Here is a 24,597-nt window from a genome sequence, read left to right on the forward strand (position 1 = left end):
GTAAAGACAATGGGTCCAAAATTACTCAATTGTCTTCCTTAAGAAAATAGACTATTTCCAATAAATTTTTAAGCAATTTTGATTTTTACAAAGAACAATCTTAACATTTCATGCTCCCCCTTATGCTCTCCTATATTTTTTGATAGAAATATATGAATAAAATTTTGCTTTTTATAAAAATATACAAGCAAGAGTGAAATAAGTCAATCAGAGAAAGACATGTATCATATGACCTCACTGATATGAGGAATTCTTAATCTCAGGAAACAAACTGAGGGTTGCTGGAGTGGTGGGGGTGGGAGGGATGGGGTGGCTGGGTGATAGACATTGGGGAGGGTATGTGCTATGGTGAGCGCTGTGAATTGTGCAAGACTTGAATCACAGATCTGTACTTCTGAAACAAATAATGCAATGTATGTTAAGGGAAAAAAAAAAGAAGATAGCAGGAGGGGAAGAATGAAGGGGAGTAAGTCAGAGGGGGAGACGAACCATGAGAGATGATGGACTCTGAGAAACAAACTGAGGGTTCTAGAGGGGAGGGGGGTGGGGGGATGGGTTAGCCTGGTGATGGGTATTAAAGAGGGCACGTTCTGCATGGAGCACTGGGTGTTATGCACGAATAATGAATCATGGAACACTACATCAAAAACTAATGATGTAATGTATGGTGATTAATATAACAATAAAAAATTATTAAAAAAGAAAAAATATATACAAGCAAAAGGGAAGTTTGGAAAATATTTTTTAAATTGAATTTTAACTCACTTTTGTTAATTTTAAAACAATATATAGAGAAGAATGATAAATATATATGTATATATATATATTTTTTTTAATTGATGTTCCTATTATCCTAAGCATAAAGAGAAAGCATGTGTGGCTGATACATGATGTAAACTATTTTAAGGTAATGATTTTAAAAGTAGATAATGTGTTTCAATTTATAATTTGTCTCAGAAAATAATGTATTTTTACTATTTTTTCAGGAATGCCTTTTGAATGTGGACTATGTTCAATGACTCCATATGATGAATATATGCCATGACTATGGGAAAACTAGCTTCATAAATGGAATCAAGTCATTGGAACACCTCAAGTTTTATATCATAAGACTGAGCTCATTACTTTTTTCTCTTCAAAGCCACCCCTCATCCTATGTTTCCTATTTTTGTGAATGGTTCCAACCTTCCTCTACTCAAACAACTTGAAAACCTTCACTCTGTCTCAAACATGTCTCTCAACCTTAGCAAGTCAATCAGACATCAATTTGTCTTTAATCCTTTTTTGGACTCTGTCCCCTTTTTTTTTTTTCATCCAAATACCCCTACCTTTGTTCAAACATTTGTAGTCTATTTCCTGAACTATTCTGGCTTCCCTGTCTTTGATGTCTCCTTAATATCCTTCATTCTGACTGCTGCCAGTTTTTTCACTGAATCACTGTCTAGTTCAAAAAAAAAAGTAATCTTTCAAAGAAAACCAATTAACAACAGAATAAAATCCCAAACTTACTTTTCATGGCATTTAGGGCATTTAAATCACCTTTACAGACTCCCTCCCTGAACAGCAATAGCTGGGTAACTGATGAGTCCTCATTTTTGCAACACCCTTCTGAGCAGGGAGCCCCAAAGAGCAATGACTGAGGAGCAAAATAGACTGAGTTTGAATCAATCCAGTACCTTTGTTCCTTCCCTCATGGATTGAGGTACCACTCTCAGGAGCTTAGAAAGGGTGTATAGGAAATGCAGTGGAGAGCCAGGGAACTATGTCTATCCCGAAGTCTGATATCATTGTGACTTGTATCATTGTGACCAGATTTAGTTACTGCCCCAGTGAGGGCTGTGGCTTGTTCATCTTTGTGAGCACACTCTCTATACAAGGTAGATTCTCAGTAGATGTTTGTCCAACTAAACAGAACGTACATGAAGCATGAAAAAGATGTGCCCCATTGTTTAAAGGGAAGATAACTTGTCTTGATGGCATAAGCATCAGTCATTCCTTTTCTTTAAACCAACTTAACTGAGGCTGAATCAACTTTATTTATACACCATAAAATGCACCCATCTGATGAGTTCTGACAAATGCATGTATTTTTGAAACTTGGCTTTTTTGTTTGCTCGTTTTTCACTCAGTCATTTGAAGCACAATCTGACCCTGTAGACAAAATAGAGTGTACCCTTATTCTGCACTCTGAAACCCTAAGTCCCCCACAAGGTGAGGACTCCATACTGGCAAGGAATGTCCCATTTTCGGGAGCCAGGGCTCAGCCTACCTGTGGGCCCTTGGTTCTTTATGGAACCGTATTAGTAAATAAAAGAACGCTGTGTCCTGGAATTTAGGCTCCAGGAAGTACTCCTAAGACTCCTGCAATTGTGGATGCTCTCTCCGGTGGGACATTCCATGGGCCTCTGCCTTGTTGTGGCCACGCAGCCCAAGGTTGCAAGGCAGCACCCCCGGACGCTGCTGCCTGGGGGCAAAGTGATCCCTCAAAGGGTCAGCCAGAGTGCTGGGGTGGCCCAGAGGCAGGGGACTAGGTCAGGGGGTTGTGGAGGAACCGGCGGGCGGCGGACGTGACCGGCACACTGAGGACTTGACCCTCACGCTGACACAAAAGAGGCCGGAAAGTGTCCGGAGGAAGCGGCGCGTCATGGGGGCCGGAGCCGGGACCCTGGCGCGGCCGCCCAGCTGCGTCCCGGGTACACGGCCCGCACCGCCAGCCGCACTCCCGCCACCGCCAGCTCCGCGGCCGCCGCCAATGAGACTCCTCCCGCTCCTAGGTGAGTGCGCGGCGGGCGCGGGCACGGTGGGGCAGCTCGCTTGCAGGGCATGGGATTGCTCCGAGGTGGTACTCGCCTCCCCAGGGCAGGAGGCCAGGTTTCTGAGAAGAACTGACGCAGGACTTCTCAGGATGTTTTTCTCCTTGGCCTTTCAACTCTGGAATTCGATATGCACGGCCCAGGGACTAAGTCACCTTTTTATTCCTGAACACAAAGCCTCCGAAGTCTCCAAAGGCTCAGACTGTGCCCCCCCTTTTTTTTCTGATCGCCCCTCAAGGAATTTGGGAAAGCCAAACCAATAACACCTGTGGGAGGTTTCCTGGCATTTTAAGGGGACTGCCAGCCCAGACTTTGGGTTCGTTTAAAATACCATTTTGAGGATGTTGTGCAGAAAGATAAATCACATCTTTGAAGTTGAATTAATTCTGGTTTAGACAGTTTGGACAGCCCTATGCGAGGCTGGGATTTAGAATCGAACGTTTAACAATCTCTGGTTACCAGATAAGGACAATGTATCTCAGATGAGTGTTTTTGCAAACAATTAACTTGCATGATTCCTGACCGTCCATCCTCAAGCAGGCTTGTCTTGAGAAGACCCCGGACAACACTCTAAAAAAGGATCGGCCCAGGCTTTTCCTCATCTTTTCCTAACAGCCCACAGAATACCATTTCCAACTTTGTTTTCAGTAACTCTGAAACAAAGTCTTGTTCTCTTTTATGCTTCATTTTGTTGGTTGTGTCTGTATGGTGTTGGTTTCCGAAAGATCAATCTTTGACCAATATACTGAGTTTATCTTAAATTCCCCTAATGGGAGAAGATGTAGCATAAATTTTATGATGCGAAAGGCAGAATTTAAAAAGAACATTGGAATACAGGAAAAAAAAAAACAGTAATTACATTTGTCCTCCTGGATGTTATGATATGTTGCTCTTCATCTTAGAATTATACCGATTTGAATTTGAAAAGACCCAAACAATCAATTCATCTTGACTTCTTCACAGAATCTTTCCCAGAGGAGGCAAATTGCTTTACAATCACGCAGTTCCCTTTAAAAAGATCTCACCTCAGAGTGAAGAGGCCATCTAGGAATGGTATTTTCTTTATAGAGCTGGGTTGTTTACTACATTATAGCTTTGTTGAGATTTACTTGATAAACACAGATTGAAGAAAGTGCTAATCTTTTTGCCTACTTGTTCTTGTGCTGTTATTTAGCTAAATACTCCCTTGGGAAATTCTCATAATCCATTTATCTAGATGGAAAGAAAGAAGGGTTTTTGTGTTTATTGTAGTCTAACTCAACAATGTGAGGGGGGATCTTTTTCTTTTCTTTTTTTTTTGAAAAAGTATATTTCTCTGTTTTCCTTAGTGGGTTTTTCCACTTTGCTGAATTCTTCCTACACTCAAAATTGCACCAAGACACCTTGCCTTCCAAATGCAAAATGTGAAATACGGAATGGAGTTGAAGCCTGTTACTGTAACATGGGATTTTCAGGAAATGGTGTCACAATTTGTGAAGGTAAACAATCTTTATTGTTTTCCTCTTTTGGATTTTTTTGAAAGAGTAAATTCTGATGTGATTGCTTCTCCCTTGTCCAGAAATTAAGTGTTTTACATTCAACTATTTGATTTCATGCTACTGATTAAAAAAAAAAACTTAATTAACTCCACAATAAGTTTGAACTTCCCACTTAAAATTTTATACTTAATTATTGATTTTTGAAGAGCATGTATATCTTATTTTTGTGTAACTATTAAAGACTGTCCTTGAACTTAAGCTGGAAAACTAAATTGCAGAGAGCAGAGTCAATACTTTTGGGAACAGAAGAACAGAGAGTTCATGAAGTCCGGGCTAACTGCTATGTGTTGCCTTCAGGTACCTTCTTTAGTATTTGACTTCCTAAATTTGAGGACAATATTAAGAGATTCGAGGGTTTTGCTTGTATATCCTGCATGACACCCTGGAGAGAGAGACAGAAAAAGAATTTTGAAAACATATTCTTTTCTGAAAAAGTAGATCTCATTTATAGAACTTGAGGCTACAATCCAGAGCAGTAACAGTGGAAAAGGTCCTGGCAGGGTTCAGTTCGGCCCAGTGATTTGATAAACAGAACCGTATCTGATAATCATACTTCAGTGATTTCTTATCTGTGGTTTCCACCACCACTCTTCCTCTTCCCTCAAGCTTCACTCTGTCCTGATTCTCTCTTTCATTTTTAGTAGACTCTAGTTTTAACTGGGTCAATGGAAAAACATTCTGTGTAGCAGAGAGAGAGAGGAGGAAAAAAAAAAGAAAGAAAACAGTTCCAAGTCATATAAATTAGTTTTAAAATATAATTAAATGACAAGTTCAAATTAGAACTGTGTGGTTTTATACTCCTAAATGTATTTAAGGTAACATGGACTTTTTCTAATTAAGCCAGGATGTTGTACATTGTTAATATGGCATGTGTTTGCTTATAGCGTAAACAAGTTGTATCTCGTGATTCAATTTGATAGGCTCTTAAAAAAGATTAAATATGCAGTACATAGTAAGACCAAACCTCATCATAATTAGTTTAATGTTTAAAAAATGTAGAGCACAGCTAACAGTTGCTAATGGTGCATTAGATCAGGCGCTTCTCCTTGTACATACAGCCGGGATTTGCAATATACTACTCTACAAGCATTACAAAATTCTTTCTATAAATAATCTTAGATTTTTATTGTGTACTTAATTGAATGGCATTATGGCAAGTTGATAGTCGAGTGACCTTCAAAGCATTGCATCAAACATATTAGTGTGCTTTTCCGCTAATCATTACAAATTGTACCATAATACTTCTAAAATGGTGTTGCCTTTTTGTTATTTAGATACTTTTCAACTGTCATGATTACCGTCATTAACATCAATAATTTTTCACAATTTGGACCTTCAGCAGCTAACCAGATTATAATCATCTTTTTAATGATTTTTTTTTTTTAAACACATCTCCCATTATCCAGTGCACTTGTTTTTTTCCCCTGCTGCCTAAGTCAATAGTCAGCTGAAGGGCAGAAAATACTTTCTGTTGAAAAAAAGAAAATACTTCAAGATCTTTTGGCCTGTGATTTCTTCTCACACAGAACACAATTTGTAATGGCACTTTCTTTTTTTCTTTTCAAGTTCTTTTTAACTTAAACCCCTTATTTAAAGAATGTTATAAATTCACTTTTTTTAATATTCACTGTATGAGGCTTATAATGTCCTCTTAAAACTGTTCAAACAGTGGTTACCACCTTTTTCATCTTTTATTAATTCACTGATAGGCTTTTGACATTTTTCTCCATAAGTATATTTAATATACTTTTTAGAGTTAAAACATTGTGTTCTCAGCTGCTGACTAGTCTAGGTTATATATTGGGTTTGAAGAATCTTGGCTCTCTTCATCTCTAATGAGATTTCCCACTTTTCCTACCTTTCTCTAAAATTGGTATTAGGTCAGTAATAACTGGAGAGCAGTTTTGTTACAGAGGATGCCTACTTCTTGAGGAATAAAAGTTGATTTATTTTTTATCTCATTACTGTCATCTTCCTCATCTCCATCAAATTTGGCTCCCTCAGAAACCCGCCAGATAAATGCTATGGTAATAACCAGACCTCACTAAATGTACTCTGTTCCAAGAGCTAGTTTTGAACAAGTCATTTAGAATTTGGATAACCTGGTCCCATAGAAACAAGTTTTAATAGTAGTGACTTTATTTCATTATTGTCATCATCATCATCATCACCCTCATATCAGGATAGCTAATATCTACCATGCACTGAGTCTAAGATATTAATTAGCACAGCTCCTTCATCTATTATTATTCTCACATTATCTATAAAGACATAGAGTCTTAGAAAGCCCAAGTAAATATCACAAGTGATGCAACAAATAGGTGATAGAGCCAAGATTTGAGCCAAAGGCTGTTTCCAGAGTCTGTACTCGAGTCACTATGTTTGACCATAAGACCTCTGCCTAGCAGATATTGCTATGCCCCTGGATTAAAGTATAAATAAGAAATTGGCCTTGCTTTCCAGGATATCTAGGGACAGCTACAGAACGATATTAACAACTTGATGCAGTGTTGTAAAATGTATAAATACAGGTAAATTTGAGATGTGTAACCAACTGCAGGGCAACTTTCCAAGTGGAGGTGATATTTAGGCTGAGAATTGAAGAATATAAAGGATTGATTAAGATTGACAAAGTGACAAAGTCAGGCAAAATGAATCAGCAATAACAAAGGCCCAGAAGTTGAACATGTGTGGTGTGTTTGAAGGAGCCCCAAGTATTTCATGCTGGATATGTATCACAGAGTATATTAGCTGGGGGGTCATTGGGAGTTGAGTTAGGATGTCAAGATACGGACTGTATTCTCTTAATAAAGAAGAGCCATTGGCAAGTATTACGTAGCTGAGTTACATGACAAATTGTGTGTCTTAGAAAGATGACCCCATTAGGTAGAATAAGAATAAATGAACAAGGGTCAACCTAACCTATAAAAACATTGTACTTTGTATAATTCATTATAGTTTATGTCACGTCTATCCAAGATATCTTAATTTTCTTAATATTCTTTTGAAGTAAAAAGTATGGATGCTGTCTTTTATTTACAAACACCATTTTGACTGGTTATAACTAGCTCTGTTGAGCTCCCCCTTATAGCTTTTTGCATGTGAGAGGAGCAGGACTATGAAAGTTTAAGTGAGTTTCCCTTTCCCAAGGCTAAAGTGACAAAGCTAGGACTCAAACCCTCAGGATCTCAACCTTCTCCAGAATACCAAAAATGTCACTATATTATGAACCACCTGACTATAATTAGTGTACTACTGGTTTTTAAACCAAATTGGTAAAACAGTACCATCTTAACAGGAATGTATTTATTATTTTCAACAACTTTCCTGAGGTGTTAACAGGAATTTATTTACACACTTATCTTTATGCTGACAATGAGGGTATTTTAAGACAGAAGACAGAGAAGTGTTTGTGTAGAAATTTGGGGGTACGTTTAAAGACTTCTGAAATTGTTGATGAGATTTTCCTAAAATTTAGGTTATTTTAGTCTTTTAGACATATATTATTGCAGTTATACCTTATGCTTCTCAGCACAGTGTTGGTTACTCTCTGGGGCACAGTTATAAATCTAGAGAGTGAGACGTCTCAAGTCCCCTGGGTAATTAGGAAAGTTTTAAAAAGGGGAAGGGAGGTTGGAAGAATTGAAAGAATCTTTATGTACATATGAAACATAATATTGCTTGAGTTGAAATAAACTGAGCTGGGAGAGGTGAGAAGCAAGAACAAGGGGAAGGGTGCAGTACAGTGTGGGTGTGAGAGTGGGGGGAAGACATAGACTATCTCTCTCTACTCTCATACAAGCTCATTAAGTGGTGCTGTGTTTTGGGAAGTTTCATGGATTCAGAATGGGCAGGCGAAAAACAGTTGCCCCAGGCGAGGCTAGGAAAGGCCAGGAAAGCTGTAATTGACAGCTTGTATGCATGTATAAAAATCTTTCATAGTTTGGGACATGCCTAATATGAACATCATAAGCACTTTATAAGAAATAATGAAGTCTCAGTGCCTGCACTCAGGGAGACATACTCTGCACTTAAAAAACAGTTTTTCATCATTATCTAATAACCATATATATGCCTGTAAAATTCGACTGGAAGGATATCATAATAAACTAGAGAGCATTGTGACACTGGTAAATGCAGAGAGAACAATGTCACAATAGCTATCTAAGAGTTACAAAGAAGAAATAGTCTATGGGTTCAGAATATGGGAGAAATACTGATTAAAATAATCCACTAGCATGATTCTGCCCAGGTTACAGGATAAGCACTAAGGACATGCAATTTTTTCCCATAACAGTTTGTTTTTTAGTAATAAAGAGGATGCTCATCAAAATGGGCACACCAAAAGTCATCAGAACAAATGCAAAGCGTACAAAATGTGTGTGTGTGTGTGTGTGTGTGTCATGTATCATCAGTTAACACAGTTAGATATACTATCTAAACTATGTCTTACAAAAAATAACTGCAGTTTTAAATATTTAACAAAATGACAATGTGGTAATTTCCATAATAGAAATGGGATCAGCAAAACTTAAATGATACAAGTCATTCTTTCCTTCTCCTTTTAAAAATAGAATAATAGCTTAAGGGAAGTTTTTATAATGGTTTCTTCTTTTATTTTTCTCTTCCTATATGTTGAAGGAATTTGTCATCTTATGGAATGGATATTTTTGAGGAAATCCCACCTAATTATTATGGTAGAGTTTGTTCTCTTTACTGTGTAACCTCTCTTGTCAACAAACGAAAGAGGTCATACCTCTAGTACAAGGAAAAGGATTTCTGGAATTTGCAAAGGTATTTTATTTATTTGGAGGAAGTTCATGGAAATCATGCATCCTGGAATGTAAGCCTTGGGTTAACTTAGACTGTCATTTCTTAGATTGGTTACATTTTCCATTCAGTACAACAAATCCCAAGGAAATATGTACCCCACTTTAAACAAATCTGGTACATGATTCTAGAAGCACATCAGAGTTCATACTTTTTCAAGTTTGTGTCAGTATTCATTTACCTAAGAAGATATTTGGAGTATGCAAAAATGCATTTGTTTTACAAAAAAAATTTGCTTCCTCAAGAATTTTTACTAGCATATCATATATGAAGGAAGATGAAACTGTAATGTTATTTACCTTTCTTCCATCTAGCACCTGCAGTTCAAATATTCTTTATTTTTTTGTATTTTTTTTAAGATTTTATTTATTTATTTGACAGAGAGAGACACAGAGAGAGAGGGAACACAAGCAGGGGGAGTGGGAGAGGGAGAAGAAGCAGGCTTCCCACTGAGCGGGGGGACCCGGGGCTCGGACTCGACCCCAGGATGCTGGGATCATGACCTGAGCCGAAGGCAGATGCTTAACGACTGAGTCACCCAGGCGCCCCTCAGATATTCTTTAAATATTACTTAAAAATCAGGAGCCACCTCCTTCTGAGGATTGCAATAAGAAGGAGAGAAAGAGGGAGTGGGAGGGAAATGAAGGCAGGCGCAAATAAAAGAAAATGCTCGTCCCACTTGCTACTTGTGTCATTTGAGTTTTGCTGATCAGCTGCATAGGTTTTTGTTGTTGTTGTTGTTGTTGTTGTTTTAAGATTTTATTTATTCACAGAGAGAAAGAGAAAGAAAACATGCTTGCAAGCAAGGGTTGGTGGGGTGGACAGAGGGAGAGAGAGAATCTCAAGCCGACTCCCTGCTCAGTGCAGAGCCAGATCCGCGGGGCTTGATCTCACAATCCTGAGGTCAGGACAGCAGCGAAACCAAGAGTCCAATGCTCAATCTACTGAGCCACCCAGGCACTTCAATCAGCTGCACAGTTTTATAACTGAAAACTTACCTGATCTGACTTGACTATGTCATTTTTGCAGACTGTTTCAGAAATCATTTTTTTAAATCCTCCTGTTTCATGTTTATCGTACATGATAATTATAAGAATTAATGAGATAACAAAGTAAGAAATAATTTGAGATCTTAAAGGAAGGCTTAATATGAACGTATGATTTTAGGTTTCCCCAAGTAATCTGTAACGAATATCATGAAAAGTTTTCTTCATGTAAAAGTCTCATTTATTTTTAATCATTTTTAAATCAGTATTATCTAGGTGGATTCATTGCATATTTAGAATCAGAGTACTATCAGGATAGAGAATTAAAAATAAACACATCGCTTTTGAGTTCTAATTTCAACAATCAAAAAGAATTGTTCAAAATTCTGTGTTAATTCTAAATAAGACTTACCATCAGATTTCACATTATTAGAGTGCTGGTTTTTTTCTAAGTGAAGACCACCATTTTTGGTTTTGACTTCAGGCTAAAACATCAGTTCATAAAGTGTGTATATATATATATATATATGTATGTTTTTGTATATATATGTATATATATACACATATATAAGCCATATAATGTGTGCTGATGATAAGGCATCAATAAAAAATGGATATTGTTTTTCTAGAATTAGTTTTTGTCTTGTATGCAAAGTGAACATGGCAGCTGTACCATCTTATACTTTCTGTTCAGCCATATCTTTAGGAGCTGCTAGGAAATTAAAATTAAATGGAAATTGTGCTCTAATGTGGAATTTTCATACATTTTAATCCTCTGTTGCTTTTCAAGAAAAATACTGGTAGAAATAAAAGCAAAAGGATAATAAAGCACCTCCAGTACCACAAAGTCAGTCACTGAGTCCCAATTTTTCTGCTGTGTTTATTCTACCTCTGATCTTTTGTCAATATTTTAAGATTGCAAACTTTTTGTTGCAAAATTGAGGATATTTCCTTTGTTCTGGGATAGCCCCATTTTCATAGGACTTCATACTTGCTTATTTCAGAAGCAAATTATCCAGTCTCCTGCTTACCACTTTTCCATTATTTCTCTTCTTCCTTATTTAGTCTTCTTTCATGCTTAAAAAAGTAACTTTCATGTTTACAGTTTATTCACAAAAAGAGTAATAATATTGATGTTGATTTTAGTGCCTTCTGTGAGCTACACACTCTAAGCACTTTACATGAATTTATAAATTTAATCCTCATAACAACTCTCTGAAATAAGGGTTAGCTAGTATTATCCTCAATTTATAGATTAACTAATTTTCCAGCGAAAACACATTCAAACTATTGCTTTATATAATTCTCAAACTACTCTGTGAAGTAAGTCTGCAAATAAGGAAACTGAATCTCACTGAGACAAAAATGAATTATTTCGGTTGTAGCCCCCCCACCTTGAACCTGCTTTTTTCCCACTACCTTATCGAAGCAATTGATTAAAAAGAAAAAAGTATGAGGTATATATGCTTAAAATACCTTAGGAGTAAGTGCAGGGAAGGTAAAACAATTTATAAGTTTCAGTATCTTGATGAAACTCATAGACAGATACAATTGTTGAACTCCTGTTCATCCACCTCCTTAAAGCCCAGCGTACTTAACGATAAAACCAGTGACACGGGGGCAAGGGAGTTGGGCATGAGAACTCCATAAATTCAGAGTGAACTTCTCAAAGCCGAAGCCAGTGCTACAAAAGCAGGTAGTCCAGTGTACACAGAGAAGGCTTTCCATGAAAATGGCAGCTTTTACGTGTGGTGATATCCTATTTCCTTCCCAGAAAGAGAGTGGCAGTCTAGGTGACTGGTTTAGACATTATTTCCCAAAGGTTGCGCTGACTGGGCTCTTTATTCTCCATTGGTGTTTAATCCCAAATAAAGCCAAGAAAAATATTCTCAAAGGAAACTGGCATCTGCCTGGAAGGAATGCGTGAGAGTAAAAATTGATGTTAGTTTTCTGCCTACTCCCCATTTATGCTACCTGGAGGAACGCCTGGACATTGTTCTCTCCCCTCCCCCCCATACAGGGAATTCCGAAGTCTCTTGCACTAAAGAGATTGTAATGGCTGGCCGGCAGAACCTCGGCCAAGCTACCTGTGATAATCAACATTGTTCTTTAATTAAAAACATGAGGGTCATGCAAGGATAAGCAGTCATTGGAGAAAAGCCAATAATACAAACAGAAAGATGAATAAATAGAACAATTGGCCTGGAAAATGATACTTCTAGGAAGAAAAAAAAAGAGGTTGAAGGGAAAAGTCTAGCTTGTATCTTCAAAGTGATTCTGGAAAAGTTTGCATTCAAACAAACAAGACAACTAAAATAAGCTTCTGTGTACAAAAGAACTATCATACCACAAAATACTTTCTTCTTCGATATATCTCAAAACCTCTTTGCTGCTCAATTCCTCGTACCTTTTTTCTCCTCTTGTTCCTCTCATTTTGTAGCAAGAGGCATCAAGACAATAAGCTGGTAAGGCTGTCAGTATTGCAAACCAATGCTTACAAATCACCAGAAGATTGAGACTAAAGTCTCCATGCCTGGGTTTCCTCTCCCACCAGGATGATCACACGTGGAATAGGGAAGTTAAAAATATGAAATTTATTAACACATCAGGACTCCTTCATCAAGATATTCTGAGCTGATCAGCTCAGCATTGTCACCCTTTTTGTGATGCAGTTTCACCCTTTTGTCATCTTTTCCTTCATCTGTGCCAAGACCTCTCCCAAATTCTTTCCATGCTTTATCTCAAAAGTGAAACAAGGGAGCTAATGTGTTTTCCAGTCCTAATTGCGTGATTTATCTATGGTTTTCACATTATAATGTCATTAATATGGAGCCCATAACAGTGTCCCCACGTTGTCTGTTTTTCCAAGTGATTTCCTGAATTTACTGGCTAATACTTTCGATGGTTCCTGCCAGGCACACCTAATGTGTTTTTCTCCGCCGATAAAATATAGTTATCATTTGATCAATATTATTCCCAAATTGAGTTGATAATATACAGTAGAAGGGCTGAAAAATAATATCCAATGACTTGCAGAACTAAAAAGCTCAGATGAAAAATATGAGAACAAAACTAAGAAACAGGACTAGACACGGAGAACCTGATATCCATTTAATAGAAGTCTTACTGAAGAAAGGATCAGACAAGATTTAGCAGAGGAAATAATAAAAGATCTGACAATTTCCCAGAGCTTAAGAAAGACATGAATCTTCAATTAAAAGAGCTCTCTAATTCCCTCTTCTACTAAAGATGTTTGTACCTTCACTTCTCAGCTTATGCTCGAAGAATACCTATTGATTGATTCCCTGCTATAAAAGGGGAATATAGTTTACTTCATAACCTGTCACTTTTATTTATACATTCAAGTGTTTATTCCCTTTATGCCCTTAAATAATAATGGGATATACTGACTGCCTTACTATCAGGCTGCTCTGTTCCTGGAGCCTAGGGTGAAAACCTATTCAAATCGTAGGGACAGAGTGAGAGAAAGGACATTGGGTGGCTGTTGTTATCAGGAGAGTGAATGATGCCTACAAACATAGATGCCCACCGCAGGAAACATTTTTGTCAATCCTTTGAGCCTCGTTTCTGCATTCATCTACTTTCATTTAACCTCTGCTTCATTTAATTCCTTTTCCGAGACTAAGGAAGGGAGGGGGAGTGTATTTTAGAAATTCTGTGATATTAATTATCATCTTAAAAATAATTTCCAAACAAAGTCTTATTTTTCAAGTTCCCATTATTAGATGCATCCCTTATATCCTTATATTCCAGTAGCAAAGACCCAGCCCTCTAAATTGGAGCCTTCCTAGTATGCCATGCCCTAGTAACTAGATTCTCTGATATAAATTCTAATATTGCTGTGCCAGGGTCTCCAAACTTGTTATAAATATTCTAGTCCTGTTCAACTGGGATTCTCATGATAAGTCACAACATACATCTGAGCCTGTTTCTCTGCGAAATGAGCAGATTTCACTAGGAGCACTATTGATGTCTCTTCTGGTTTTAAAAAGGAAGACATGTGAGCCATGTACTTAAATTGTAGTTAATTTTCAGTTCAGTCAATTTGGGGGTAAATAGCCTGGATTTGGGGCTTTATTTGAAACCTGAAAGTGAAACAGGTATAGATTTTGGTCTCTTGCCTCTAAACTCAACACATTTTTCATTGTACCACTCTGCTTCTTTTTTAACTCTGATCTCTGGGACTGGCATGACCAATGCCAACAATGCTTTCATCTACTCCTTCTGCTCACTTCCCTCCTACTCATGACCAGGACACATCCTGATACTCTTTCCTGCTGAGCCAGGATGGGACCTCAAAGTTCTTCTCTGAGAAGGCAGATGCTACAAATGAACAGGTCGGCGCACAGATGAAACTTTTTTTCCATGTTTTCTCTGGTGGCTTCCACCCTTGGAAGGAATTCTGGACCAATCTTCCATGAGCCCCCCTTTATTGCAGTGCTGAAAAATAAGCTATTAAATATAATGTAATCAGCAAGATCAGTACTGTATCAGAGTCATTTGAACTATTAAAAATGAACAAGAAGGCTATAAAATCTTGATTTGTATATTTGCTTTCCTATTGGAGAGGTTTAGTTACTGTTATATGCTCTTGAGAGAAATCCCTTTGAATAAGATGGTGTACACATCCATTTTGTGGGGAAGAGGGTTGTGATTCACGTGCTTTTATGATCACCATTTAACTAACATCTGGAACAAAAGGCTACAAGTGGAACTTATCCTTGTGTTGCAGTTCCAAAAGAACATTGATGATTGTGTGTTTATGAATATGTGATGAGCCAGGAATGGTGAGAATGAAAGTGACCAGAGGGCCACTCCTCTCAGCTGGAAACCTGGAGCCAAATGTCTCCCTTCTGAGGGTTACCTGTATTTACAGGCATCAATATGGCTTTGTGTCAGCTCAGTTAATGGGACAGGATAATCAATGATGGGTGCACTCAGGGGAGAAATTGGGCACTTTCCATGTTGGAAATATGAGCTGAGACTCATTGTGTAAGAGACACAGTACATGTTGCTCTCTTTGCAAGGTTTCCTCATTTCTATTAAGAATAATTGCTTATTTTTTCATGTTCTGTTTATAATTTCATTTTATTTTTGCATTAATACATAACGTTGGAGTAAGTTTGGATGGGGTCTACCTGCTTTTCAGTAGTCCCTGGGGGAATCCCAACAATATTGGCTGTTTGGGGATAGTGACTAATTCTTATTCTTTATTGTATCCTTGGAAACCACCCACATTCCTTGGATCCAATCTATAAAATATTATGGATTGTTTTTCAGTGGCTATTCTGACAGGTTGGTGCACTATTTTTGTTGTTCCTTGCCTGTGCTGAATGTATTAAGATATCACAGATGATATTTCTACCTGCACAAATCAGCACTCAGATTTGGCTGAATTTTATACACTGTAAAAGGCCAGTATAGCAAGATTACCCTGGGTATGATCCCCTCACCAATTTTGCTATAAATATTTTGCTATAAATAATGAGACTCCATTATAGCCAGATGGAAAATTTGCATGGATGATCAGTGAGCATCATAAACTTCATATACTTTTTCCCATACTATCTTTGTTTTCCTACTTCATGTTGAGTGATCATCTATCACTCAAAGACTGAATACTCATTAACGTCTTTATTGCTCTTTTAAGCATTTTCATGAATTACGAAGAAGCATGTGTTAAGGCAAAGTCAGTGGCAATATTGGCACTAATCCGTTGTGATGGTCCCCTAGTTTTAGGCCCCCTGGTCTTCATCTATAGAGTCCCAGGAGTTATGTTGACTATGGTATTTCCTTTTGCATCTTATGTATCCAAAATGCCTTTTTCACAAAAATCTTAGAAAGTGTGAAATTATTGGCACTTTAAAAATGCTATTTTTACTTTTAATCATATTAGTACTTTGATAATTCTTTAATTGCAAAGAGGCATTTTAGTCTATGTGTTATTAAAAACACCTGTCTCAAATTTATTGCTCCTTCTAATGAAGTGACCTTTTTAAATACAACTTTACACGATATTGTATTTATTTTTAGCTAAATATTTAAGACGAGGTTTTACCTTTCTTGCATTAATGTGTACAAAGTGAAGGACTATTGTTTCATTTTGTTTTTTATCAAGCTCTAAATTTGATTAAAGTAGAATAAATGATCACATGAAATGGGAAGAAATAAAATACTCTTACTTTCTATAACTTTAAATCATTTCATTAGAATTTTGATACTTCTAAAATATAAAGGTTATGGAGAAAATATTGTCTCCATCTACAAAAATGTTTTAATAAAAAAAATTTACTTTAACCCTTCCCAAGAGTTACTCACTTCCTTGCTCTAGGAAAGATTCTTTTTTTTTTTTCTAGGAAAGATTCTTTTCATTCCATTTAGCAGTGCTGAAATCAACTAAAAAGATTACATGTTTAGGAGGCTGTGGGGAAAATGATTTGAACAACTCTAAATGTATTATCTCAGATAATTTTCTATTTCCTGCCTGCTTGAGATACAATTTCATATCCTGTGTTTTTCAACCATCAAACATTATCTTGGTCCCAAGGATCTGAATTTACAATAGATTTGTATAATTTGTTAGTCAAGCTGTAGGAGAGAACACCACTGTGGAATGTATACAGCATTTATATAAATGTCTCAGACATTTGCAATGTTAAAAAACATAGAACACAACATATTTATCTGGCATGAAAATTGTAACTTCCTGAATATTAAGATATTAAGGCAAGGCTATTGAAGTATTTCAGTTCCTTTAACTAGTTTGGTCCATTGCCATTGAATATAGATAAAAGGTACTAACACTTAAATTACTATAGTTTCATGTGTAGTTGTGAGGATGGTGAGAATGAGGACATTAGGAGAAAAAAAAAAGATTCAGTTTAAGAAATTGGAATATAGAGAAAGAATTTCAACACCCAAATGTAACAGATGATGGTATTTTATATTCAAGTCAAAGAGTTTTCATTAAAAATGTGATTATCTTGAGTGTCATTGGTCAGACAAGCTCAATTCCTAGCTCAGGTCCCTTTATGTGGCTTAACTGCGGAGTGCTGCTGTTTTCTATATTAACGTGATTTTCCCCACAATTTTATGTTTAGATCATTTATTTCTATTACCAAGAAGTCTGGTTAGTATACGGTTTTGGAGATTCTCTTTATAAGTGTTTAAAAGTTCCCAAATAAATTGCTGGAAGATAGAATGTCAGAACTGTTCAAACCTAGTACTTGCTTTAAGAAGGAAATTAACACTTTGGTCCTTTATTTGCCATGGAAAGAGATAATGACGTTCTCTAGGAAGATTAGAATCTAAGCAAACATTGTAGGTTATATATAGCATACAAAGCCTTGTGCCATTTGTGAAAATGCTATCAGGGAGAAAACCCAATGACTGAGTTTCTGTACTGTATTTTTTAGGTACACAGATTTAATTTAGAGATTATGGTTTGAAAATAAAATTTACTGTATGAGTGTTTTGGGGTGATAAGAAATTCATTTTGTGACCTTGCTACACATTAATTGAAATTTTTGGCCATGTGTCTTGACTAGATTTAAGAAACCACACATACGTGGAACCAAATTATTCCTTCACATTGAACTGGCAAATTAATCACTTTGTTACCCATATAAGGAAGAAACTACTTTTTTTCTAGTGTGGTGTCTGAATAATCTCCCCGTATTGCATAACAAGTGGGTTTTATGTAACTGACATTATATTTAGTTGGTTTACTATATTGAAGGTGGAGCGCTTTAAGTTATTTAAGAGTGATATTTATAAATTAAATACAGTAATTTATATTTCCTAATATTTTAAAGGCTATATTTATAAAATCAAAAATAAGAAAGCGTGTGCACAGGAACCCATTAAAATATAAATATAGGTTGTTATTGATATTATTCACAAATTTTAGAATGTAGTTTTTAAGAAGTTAAAATAGGATGGAGGTAATTACCGTGTCAGTGTCTTTTATGTGTCTTAAATAACAGCTTACTTAACAAGTATTGACTCAGAGTGTGCTCACACAGGAAAAAATGGATTGCAGACAAGAGTTAAAACAGATTGTGCAATATGGTAAACCTTCCCAAAAGAATACCCAAATACATTATCTCCATGAGATTCTTTAAACTGAACTAAGCAGATCACTTATCTACACAGAGTTATCCAGCCAAGGGGACGTCTCTACTTTATTTCCCTATGGTGGATATAAAATAAGAACCAAAATTTGGGTCATGTTTATTCAGTACCTCCATGCTGTTGGCCCTCTGCTAAACAAGAATACATCCTAAGTCTTAAATAATTTACTATTCAAAATATAATTAAGTTGTGTTTAACATTTAGAACTTGAGGGAAGAAATGTGCTGATCTTTGTGCATTTTTGAGAATCAAAGTTAACATATACAGACGATGAAATCAGTTTTGATGAGATTAAACAGAGGCGGAGGTGGTTCTAATGCTTTTTTGATAGCTTTGTATTTATGGCAATTTTTTGATATTTTGAAATAAAAGAATTGTATATCCTTTGTGTCAGAAAGGTTCTCATGCCTCATTTCCTGGTGCCATATGGAGGATAAGTTCTGAAGATAGTACCTGGACCTGTATAAACACAGAAACCTATTGAGAATACTAAAAGAAAAACTACAACAAATCTCTGCTGTATATGCAATGCAGGAAGGCAAGCAGATGCTTGATTATAGTGTTATGTTTGTTCAACTAATGTTATGTTCATTGCTGCAGTTTCATAATGGAATACCATGTGGAGAAGAATGGTTTTTTAAATGTGCTTTGGACTTTGAATTTCAGTTTATTAGTAGACAAATATGTCAGAAAATTTTCAGTAGGGGCATTAATTGTTGTTTTAGAGTCAATGATCTCTTTATACTTATCCTTTGGAAAAAATCAGATGGTTGCTTTAAAAATAAATAAGTATAGTATAAGTATTTAAGCAAGGCTTTAGATTATAACCCGTAGTACAATTTCATTATTATGATAAAAACACTTAAGTCTTGCTAATTATTGGTGATACAGTTTTAACAAACGATTACAGTGATTCATAAATTGTGATCCAAGGACTTATTACTACTAATGCCTTAATATTTGTAGATCGATTCCTCTATTAATGGAAAAGAAATTATCCTTATAACAACACTTGAAATTGAATGGAAGTATGATACATTCAGAGAATAGAATTTAAAATAAAATTTTGACATATGGTAAGGATTCAAAACTAGGATATAAAGTACAGATAATAAATATAGAAAGGGAATGGCTATAATTTATTTTGAAGTTGGTTTCAGAAGATGAAACATTATAATGGAGACCTACTTTCAAAAACATGGGCCTCAATTTTTTAGGTTCAGACACCACTGACGATTTCAACCAAGACTACTCAAAAGTAGAATTATGGCTTATTATGGGCAGCAGGGCTGTGAAAGAAGGGGAGCCCTCTGAAGAAGCCCTCCGGTGGCCTAAATCCTGGTTCTGTCATTTACACGCTATCAAATTTGGACCAGTTTCTACATCTTCACCATATAAGTAGTTTTATCAACGTCAAAATACTTTTTGAGGATTATAGAAGGTGATACAAATACAGCCCTTAGTTATGGCGCTGGCCGTATAGAAAGGCCTCCAAAAGTGATACCTGTGATTAATACAAAGCTGTCAGTCACTTTCTGCCAAATTGTTTTTGGTAGGTCCATTCTCTTTCTACTTTCCCAAACTATTCAGGAAACCAGATTAAGATCACCTAGGCGGCTAGGTTCTGTGCTGACGTTACACATAAAATAACAAAACGCTCTTCTGCTTTTCTCAGACTCCGTGAACAGCGACACAGGTGTGCACTTCAGCACATATCTTCAATAAGGGCATATTAATCCCTACTTGTTAACAGTTTATTAATCCTTAATTTATATCTTAGGCTTGCTTTGTCTTTGTCTGAAGAAAAACGTAAAAAAAACCCACACACACACACCCCAATAAAGGAAATTATTTTTAAATGTTTAGCTTTGGAGGCATGGTACCTAATAACTGATATAAAGTATAGAAAGAAACATTTAAAAAGTATGAATTCTCAGTAAAGTTTACTTTGTTTACCATGACTATTTATCGTTATTGATTAATAAATATATTAATATCCATCACATTTTTTACTGCTTGAAAACAGTAGGGTTTACATAAAAATGTGAACAAATCTATTATCAAATTCTATATCTCACAATTTCTAGCTAAAATTAGCTATTTCAAAGTATATGAAGATAGACACAGAAAAATAGCTGATAGATATTTCTATATATGCAGTTGCTTTGAAATATTATGCAATTTTTAAAAAGACTTGCAGGATACTTTGTTATAACCTTATTAGAATAGAGAGGTATATATCTATTATGTATATGTGTGTACATATATAATAACATATATAATAAGATCACCAAATATGTAATAAGATCATTAAATATGATAAGATCTATTTTTCATTGAATAAGATCATTCTGAGAAAAATACAAGGGAAAGTAATATTGCAGAGTAGAAGGATTGAATATTTGGCACAACTTTGTTTCAAAGGTAGGAATTTGGTGTCTTACCTTTCAACATAATCTCCAAGTAGATTCTTAAGTTATGAGGGAAATCACAGATCCATAGAGAAACCTCACAGGACAGTACTTAGCAGGATTTTCAGTACCTGGGAGAAGTGATGTGTGTTCACTGACAGGAACTGGTTGAGAGGAATGATTGGAATTACTCTATCATGATTCTTCTCTTCCATGGTTGTCCAAGCATTCATCAATGTAATATATCTCATCCTGAATAAGGATAGATTTGAATGGAAATATGTCAAGACATCTTTATTCAGTTCTATATTTCTGAATTACAGCTTAACTTATGTCAACCCAAGATGACCAAATATTTATTCATTGCATTTGAACCCTCTGTAAGGAGAAATACAAATTCAATCAGAGAAAGACGTGTATCATATGACCTCACTGATAATGAGGAATTCTTAATCTCAGGAAACAAACTGAGGGTTGCTGGAGTGGTGGGGGGTGGGAGGGAATGGGGTGGCCGGGTGATAGACATTGGGGAGGGTATGTGCTATGGTGAACGTTGTGAATTGTGTAAGACTGTTGAATCACAGACCTGTACCTCTGAAACAAATAATACATTATATGTTAAAAAAAAAAGAAGAAGAAGAAGAAGATAGCAGGAAGGAAAAATGAAGGGGGGGAAATCAGAGGGGGAGACGAACCATGAGAGACTATGGACTCTGAGAAACAGAGGGTTCTAGAGGGGAGGGAGGTGGGGGGATGGGTTAGCCTGGTGATGGGTATTAAAGAGGGTACATACAGAATGGAACACTGGGTGTTATACACAAACAATGAATCATGGAACACTACATCAAAAACTAATGATGTAATGTATGGTGATTAACAGAACATAATAAAAAAAACAAATTCAATTGATTAAGAATGAAAAGAATCCTTTTGAAACTTAATCTCAACTAAATTTTTTTTTAAATGTTTTACATTTTTAAATGTAAAACCAAACAGACTTCTTAGCACTTGATCAGTGGTGAAAATTCCCAATAGGCTCTCCTAAGTCTAAATTTACTCCTCTCACTTTTTTTAAACCTGTCATTTCAAAATTATTATCAAGGAGCTGATGGTCAATATTACTTTTAAAAAAATGTCCTGAAATTGAGTGTTTAAATCCTTGATATAATAACATTTGTTTGTTTTCCATTTTATAATTTGGCAAGAAAGTACTAAGTTATATCTTAAATTTCTTCACTTTTAAATTTGTTACTTTTAATTCTAATCATTTTGCAACTTTCATTCTAATTTGTCAACATTCCTGAATTACAGAGATCAAAAAAAAATACAGTTGCCATTTATAAAGCTATTTTAAATGATATGATAAATAGTACCTAACAATAAATCTAAATCTAAAATTCCATTTGATAAGTATACTTTTAATAGAGCAGTAAGACTGAATCAAATTGGATGTTCTTTTGTATAATTTACTATTCATTAATTCATGCATTCATTCACTCAAAATATACAGTTGAGCACCTCTGATTTATTAGACACCTTCTAGGGTTAACTGTAAACTGGTGAGCAAGCATATGTGACGCTCATGAATTCTAGAAGGATAAAGAAACATTAAAAACAAGATTATATGAATGATTACTTAATCATTTGACCTGAGTGATCATGGAAACTCCATAAGGAGACAATGTCTAACTAAGCTGAGGGTTGAGCTGGGAATTAGCTTGATGCAGTATGTGCTTGAGGATGGGAATGAGAGTAGGAACGATCATTGCATGCACTTATGAAAGCTGTAATAAATGATAAAAAGATGCAAATGCCAAGAGTAAAAATAAGTTACAAGTTAGTAAAGTGCTGGAATTATAGAAAATGTATCTAAAAAGTCGGTCAGTGTCCATATGGAGTAGGGTCCTGATGTTATCCATAGAAAAAGTTGGATTCTATTTTTAGATACTTGCATTTCTGAAGATCACATTAATTTTGACAAAGGAAATGGATTGGAAGCCAGCAAAGTGTGGAATGCAGGCTCATGAGGTAGGGCTATTGTATTGGTTGGGAGACAGAACATTGGCTTAGTCAAGATTAATGACAAAAAAATTGGAAGAATGCAGGAGTCATATGTACAATGTAGAGATATACAGGTCTTAATGATGAATTGGATGCTCTCAGTGAAAGAGAGGTGTGAAGGAAATCTCTTAGATTTGTAGTATGAACAGTTGGGTAGATGTAGATGAATTTGATGATAAAAGGAAATATGTATGGAGAAAAGTGATTAGTTCTGCTTTGGACACGGTATGACTGACATGCTATTCATATACCTAAGTGCAGACAATAGTACATATTGGTCTGAAACTTAGAAAAGTCTTAAATAGAAAATTTTTGGAGTCCTTAGCAGAATGTTGGTTTTAATGGAAGCCATGGAAACAAATATGATTACCTATAGAGACATAAGACAGATCATAGAATGAAAATAAAGAGGAAATAAGCATTAGTCCTAAGAGATTCAAATCTTTAATCAGACAGGAAATAAAAATTGGCATAGAGTATTTAGAAATATGGCCTTAAAGGTAGAGAGAGCTTGTGTGTTACCCTTAATGCTAAGGGAATGGGTATTTCAGGAGAGAGGGAGTTCACAATTTCAAATGCTACTGAGAGGCCCAGTGAAAGTTGAAAAACACCCAGTAACTCTTTTAATATAGACATCAGTGATGACATTAGCAAGAACCACTTTGGTGAAATTTTGGTGAGTGAATCCAATCTAGAATGGGCTGAGCAGTGCCTGAGAAGTAAAGACATTATTTTAGGTAGTTTGGCTATGAAGGTAAACGGAGAAGCCAATATGGAAATTGACCAAATGTAAAGGTTATTGGAAAGAATTGAGTAGAGAAAAACTAGAAGATGAAAGAAAAGACTACAAGAAAGAGTAGCTTCAATTAAGACAAAAATGGATGGAATCTCAAGCTCAGGAAAGGGACCCCCCCCCCCAGTCTTAGTGCAGGGAATTGAGCAGGAGAAGATTCTACCTTACTTATAGGCACAGGCAAAGGTTTGGCATGTAGAGCATCCTAACATGTTATTTTGAATTCTTCAGTGGTAGGGAGAAAAGAGTGAAAAAATTGGTGGTTTGTCTAGGAAAATGACAGGAGTCTTGCAATATTGAAAAGGGTAGCAACAGAGAAATTATCTGTATAAAATAACCAAGCAGTATTTGCCAGTGCCTAGGGCAGCATGCCAGATGATATTTCCAGGGATGCCATGTTTCCTATGTTCTCCCGTAGATAATTATCATCATTTCTGTCTTAATCAGTCTAAGCTGCTATAACAAATATCATAGAGTGGATGGATTATAAACAACAAACATTTCTGTCACACAGTTCTAAAGGATGGGAGGTCCGAGGTCAAGGTGCCCACAAACTAGGTGTCTAACGGGAACACTTCTCTTTGTACCCTCACAGGGCAGAGAGGGAATACTCTAGCCCCTTCATCCTCTTAAAAGGGCACTAATCCCATTAATTAGGGTTCCACCCTCACAACTTAATTACCTCTCAAAAACCCTACCTTCCCACTGGGGACTAGAGCTTTAACATATGCATTTTGTGGGGACATAAATATTCAATCCATAGTAGTATCCCTAATCAACACTGCTTGAACATTGCCTTAGAATTGTCTCAGAACAGTGTATTATGCAGTAAGTACCAAATAACTGGAACTGGCAGGGAATGAATCCCATTTAGATCGATGAGAGTGAATTTTATTTTTTTTCGGATCCTGCAATTATGCTGTAAATTAGAATTTTGCAGACTGAACATCCAATATATGTACATTCTTTAATTATATTTACACTACTATACATTATGAAAGACCCCAAAAT

At 36.0% G+C, this 24,597-nt stretch overlaps 1 protein-coding gene across 2 annotated transcripts in view; it reads left to right on the plus strand.

Moving 5' to 3' along the window:
* Nucleotides 1-2,752: 2,752 nt before the first annotated feature.
* The window catches only part of ADGRL4 (adhesion G protein-coupled receptor L4), a 113,314-nt gene continuing 91,469 nt past the window's right edge, over nt 2,753-24,597 (plus strand). For both annotated transcript variants that reach the window (XM_088022963.1, XM_028102569.2), the window contains exons 1-2: nt 2,753-2,774; nt 4,142-4,291. In XM_088022963.1, coding sequence (XP_087879089.1) covers nt 2,753-2,774; nt 4,142-4,291 — 172 coding nt within the window. The remainder of the gene's footprint in view (nt 2,775-4,141; nt 4,292-24,597) is intronic.

The sequence above is a fragment of the Eumetopias jubatus genome, unplaced genomic scaffold (genome assembly GCF_037043125.1).
Source record: "Eumetopias jubatus isolate StellerSeaLion01/CBP00866 unplaced genomic scaffold, mEumJub1_p1.0 scaffold_4, whole genome shotgun sequence".
Taxonomy (NCBI): Eukaryota; Metazoa; Chordata; class Mammalia; order Carnivora; family Otariidae; genus Eumetopias; species Eumetopias jubatus.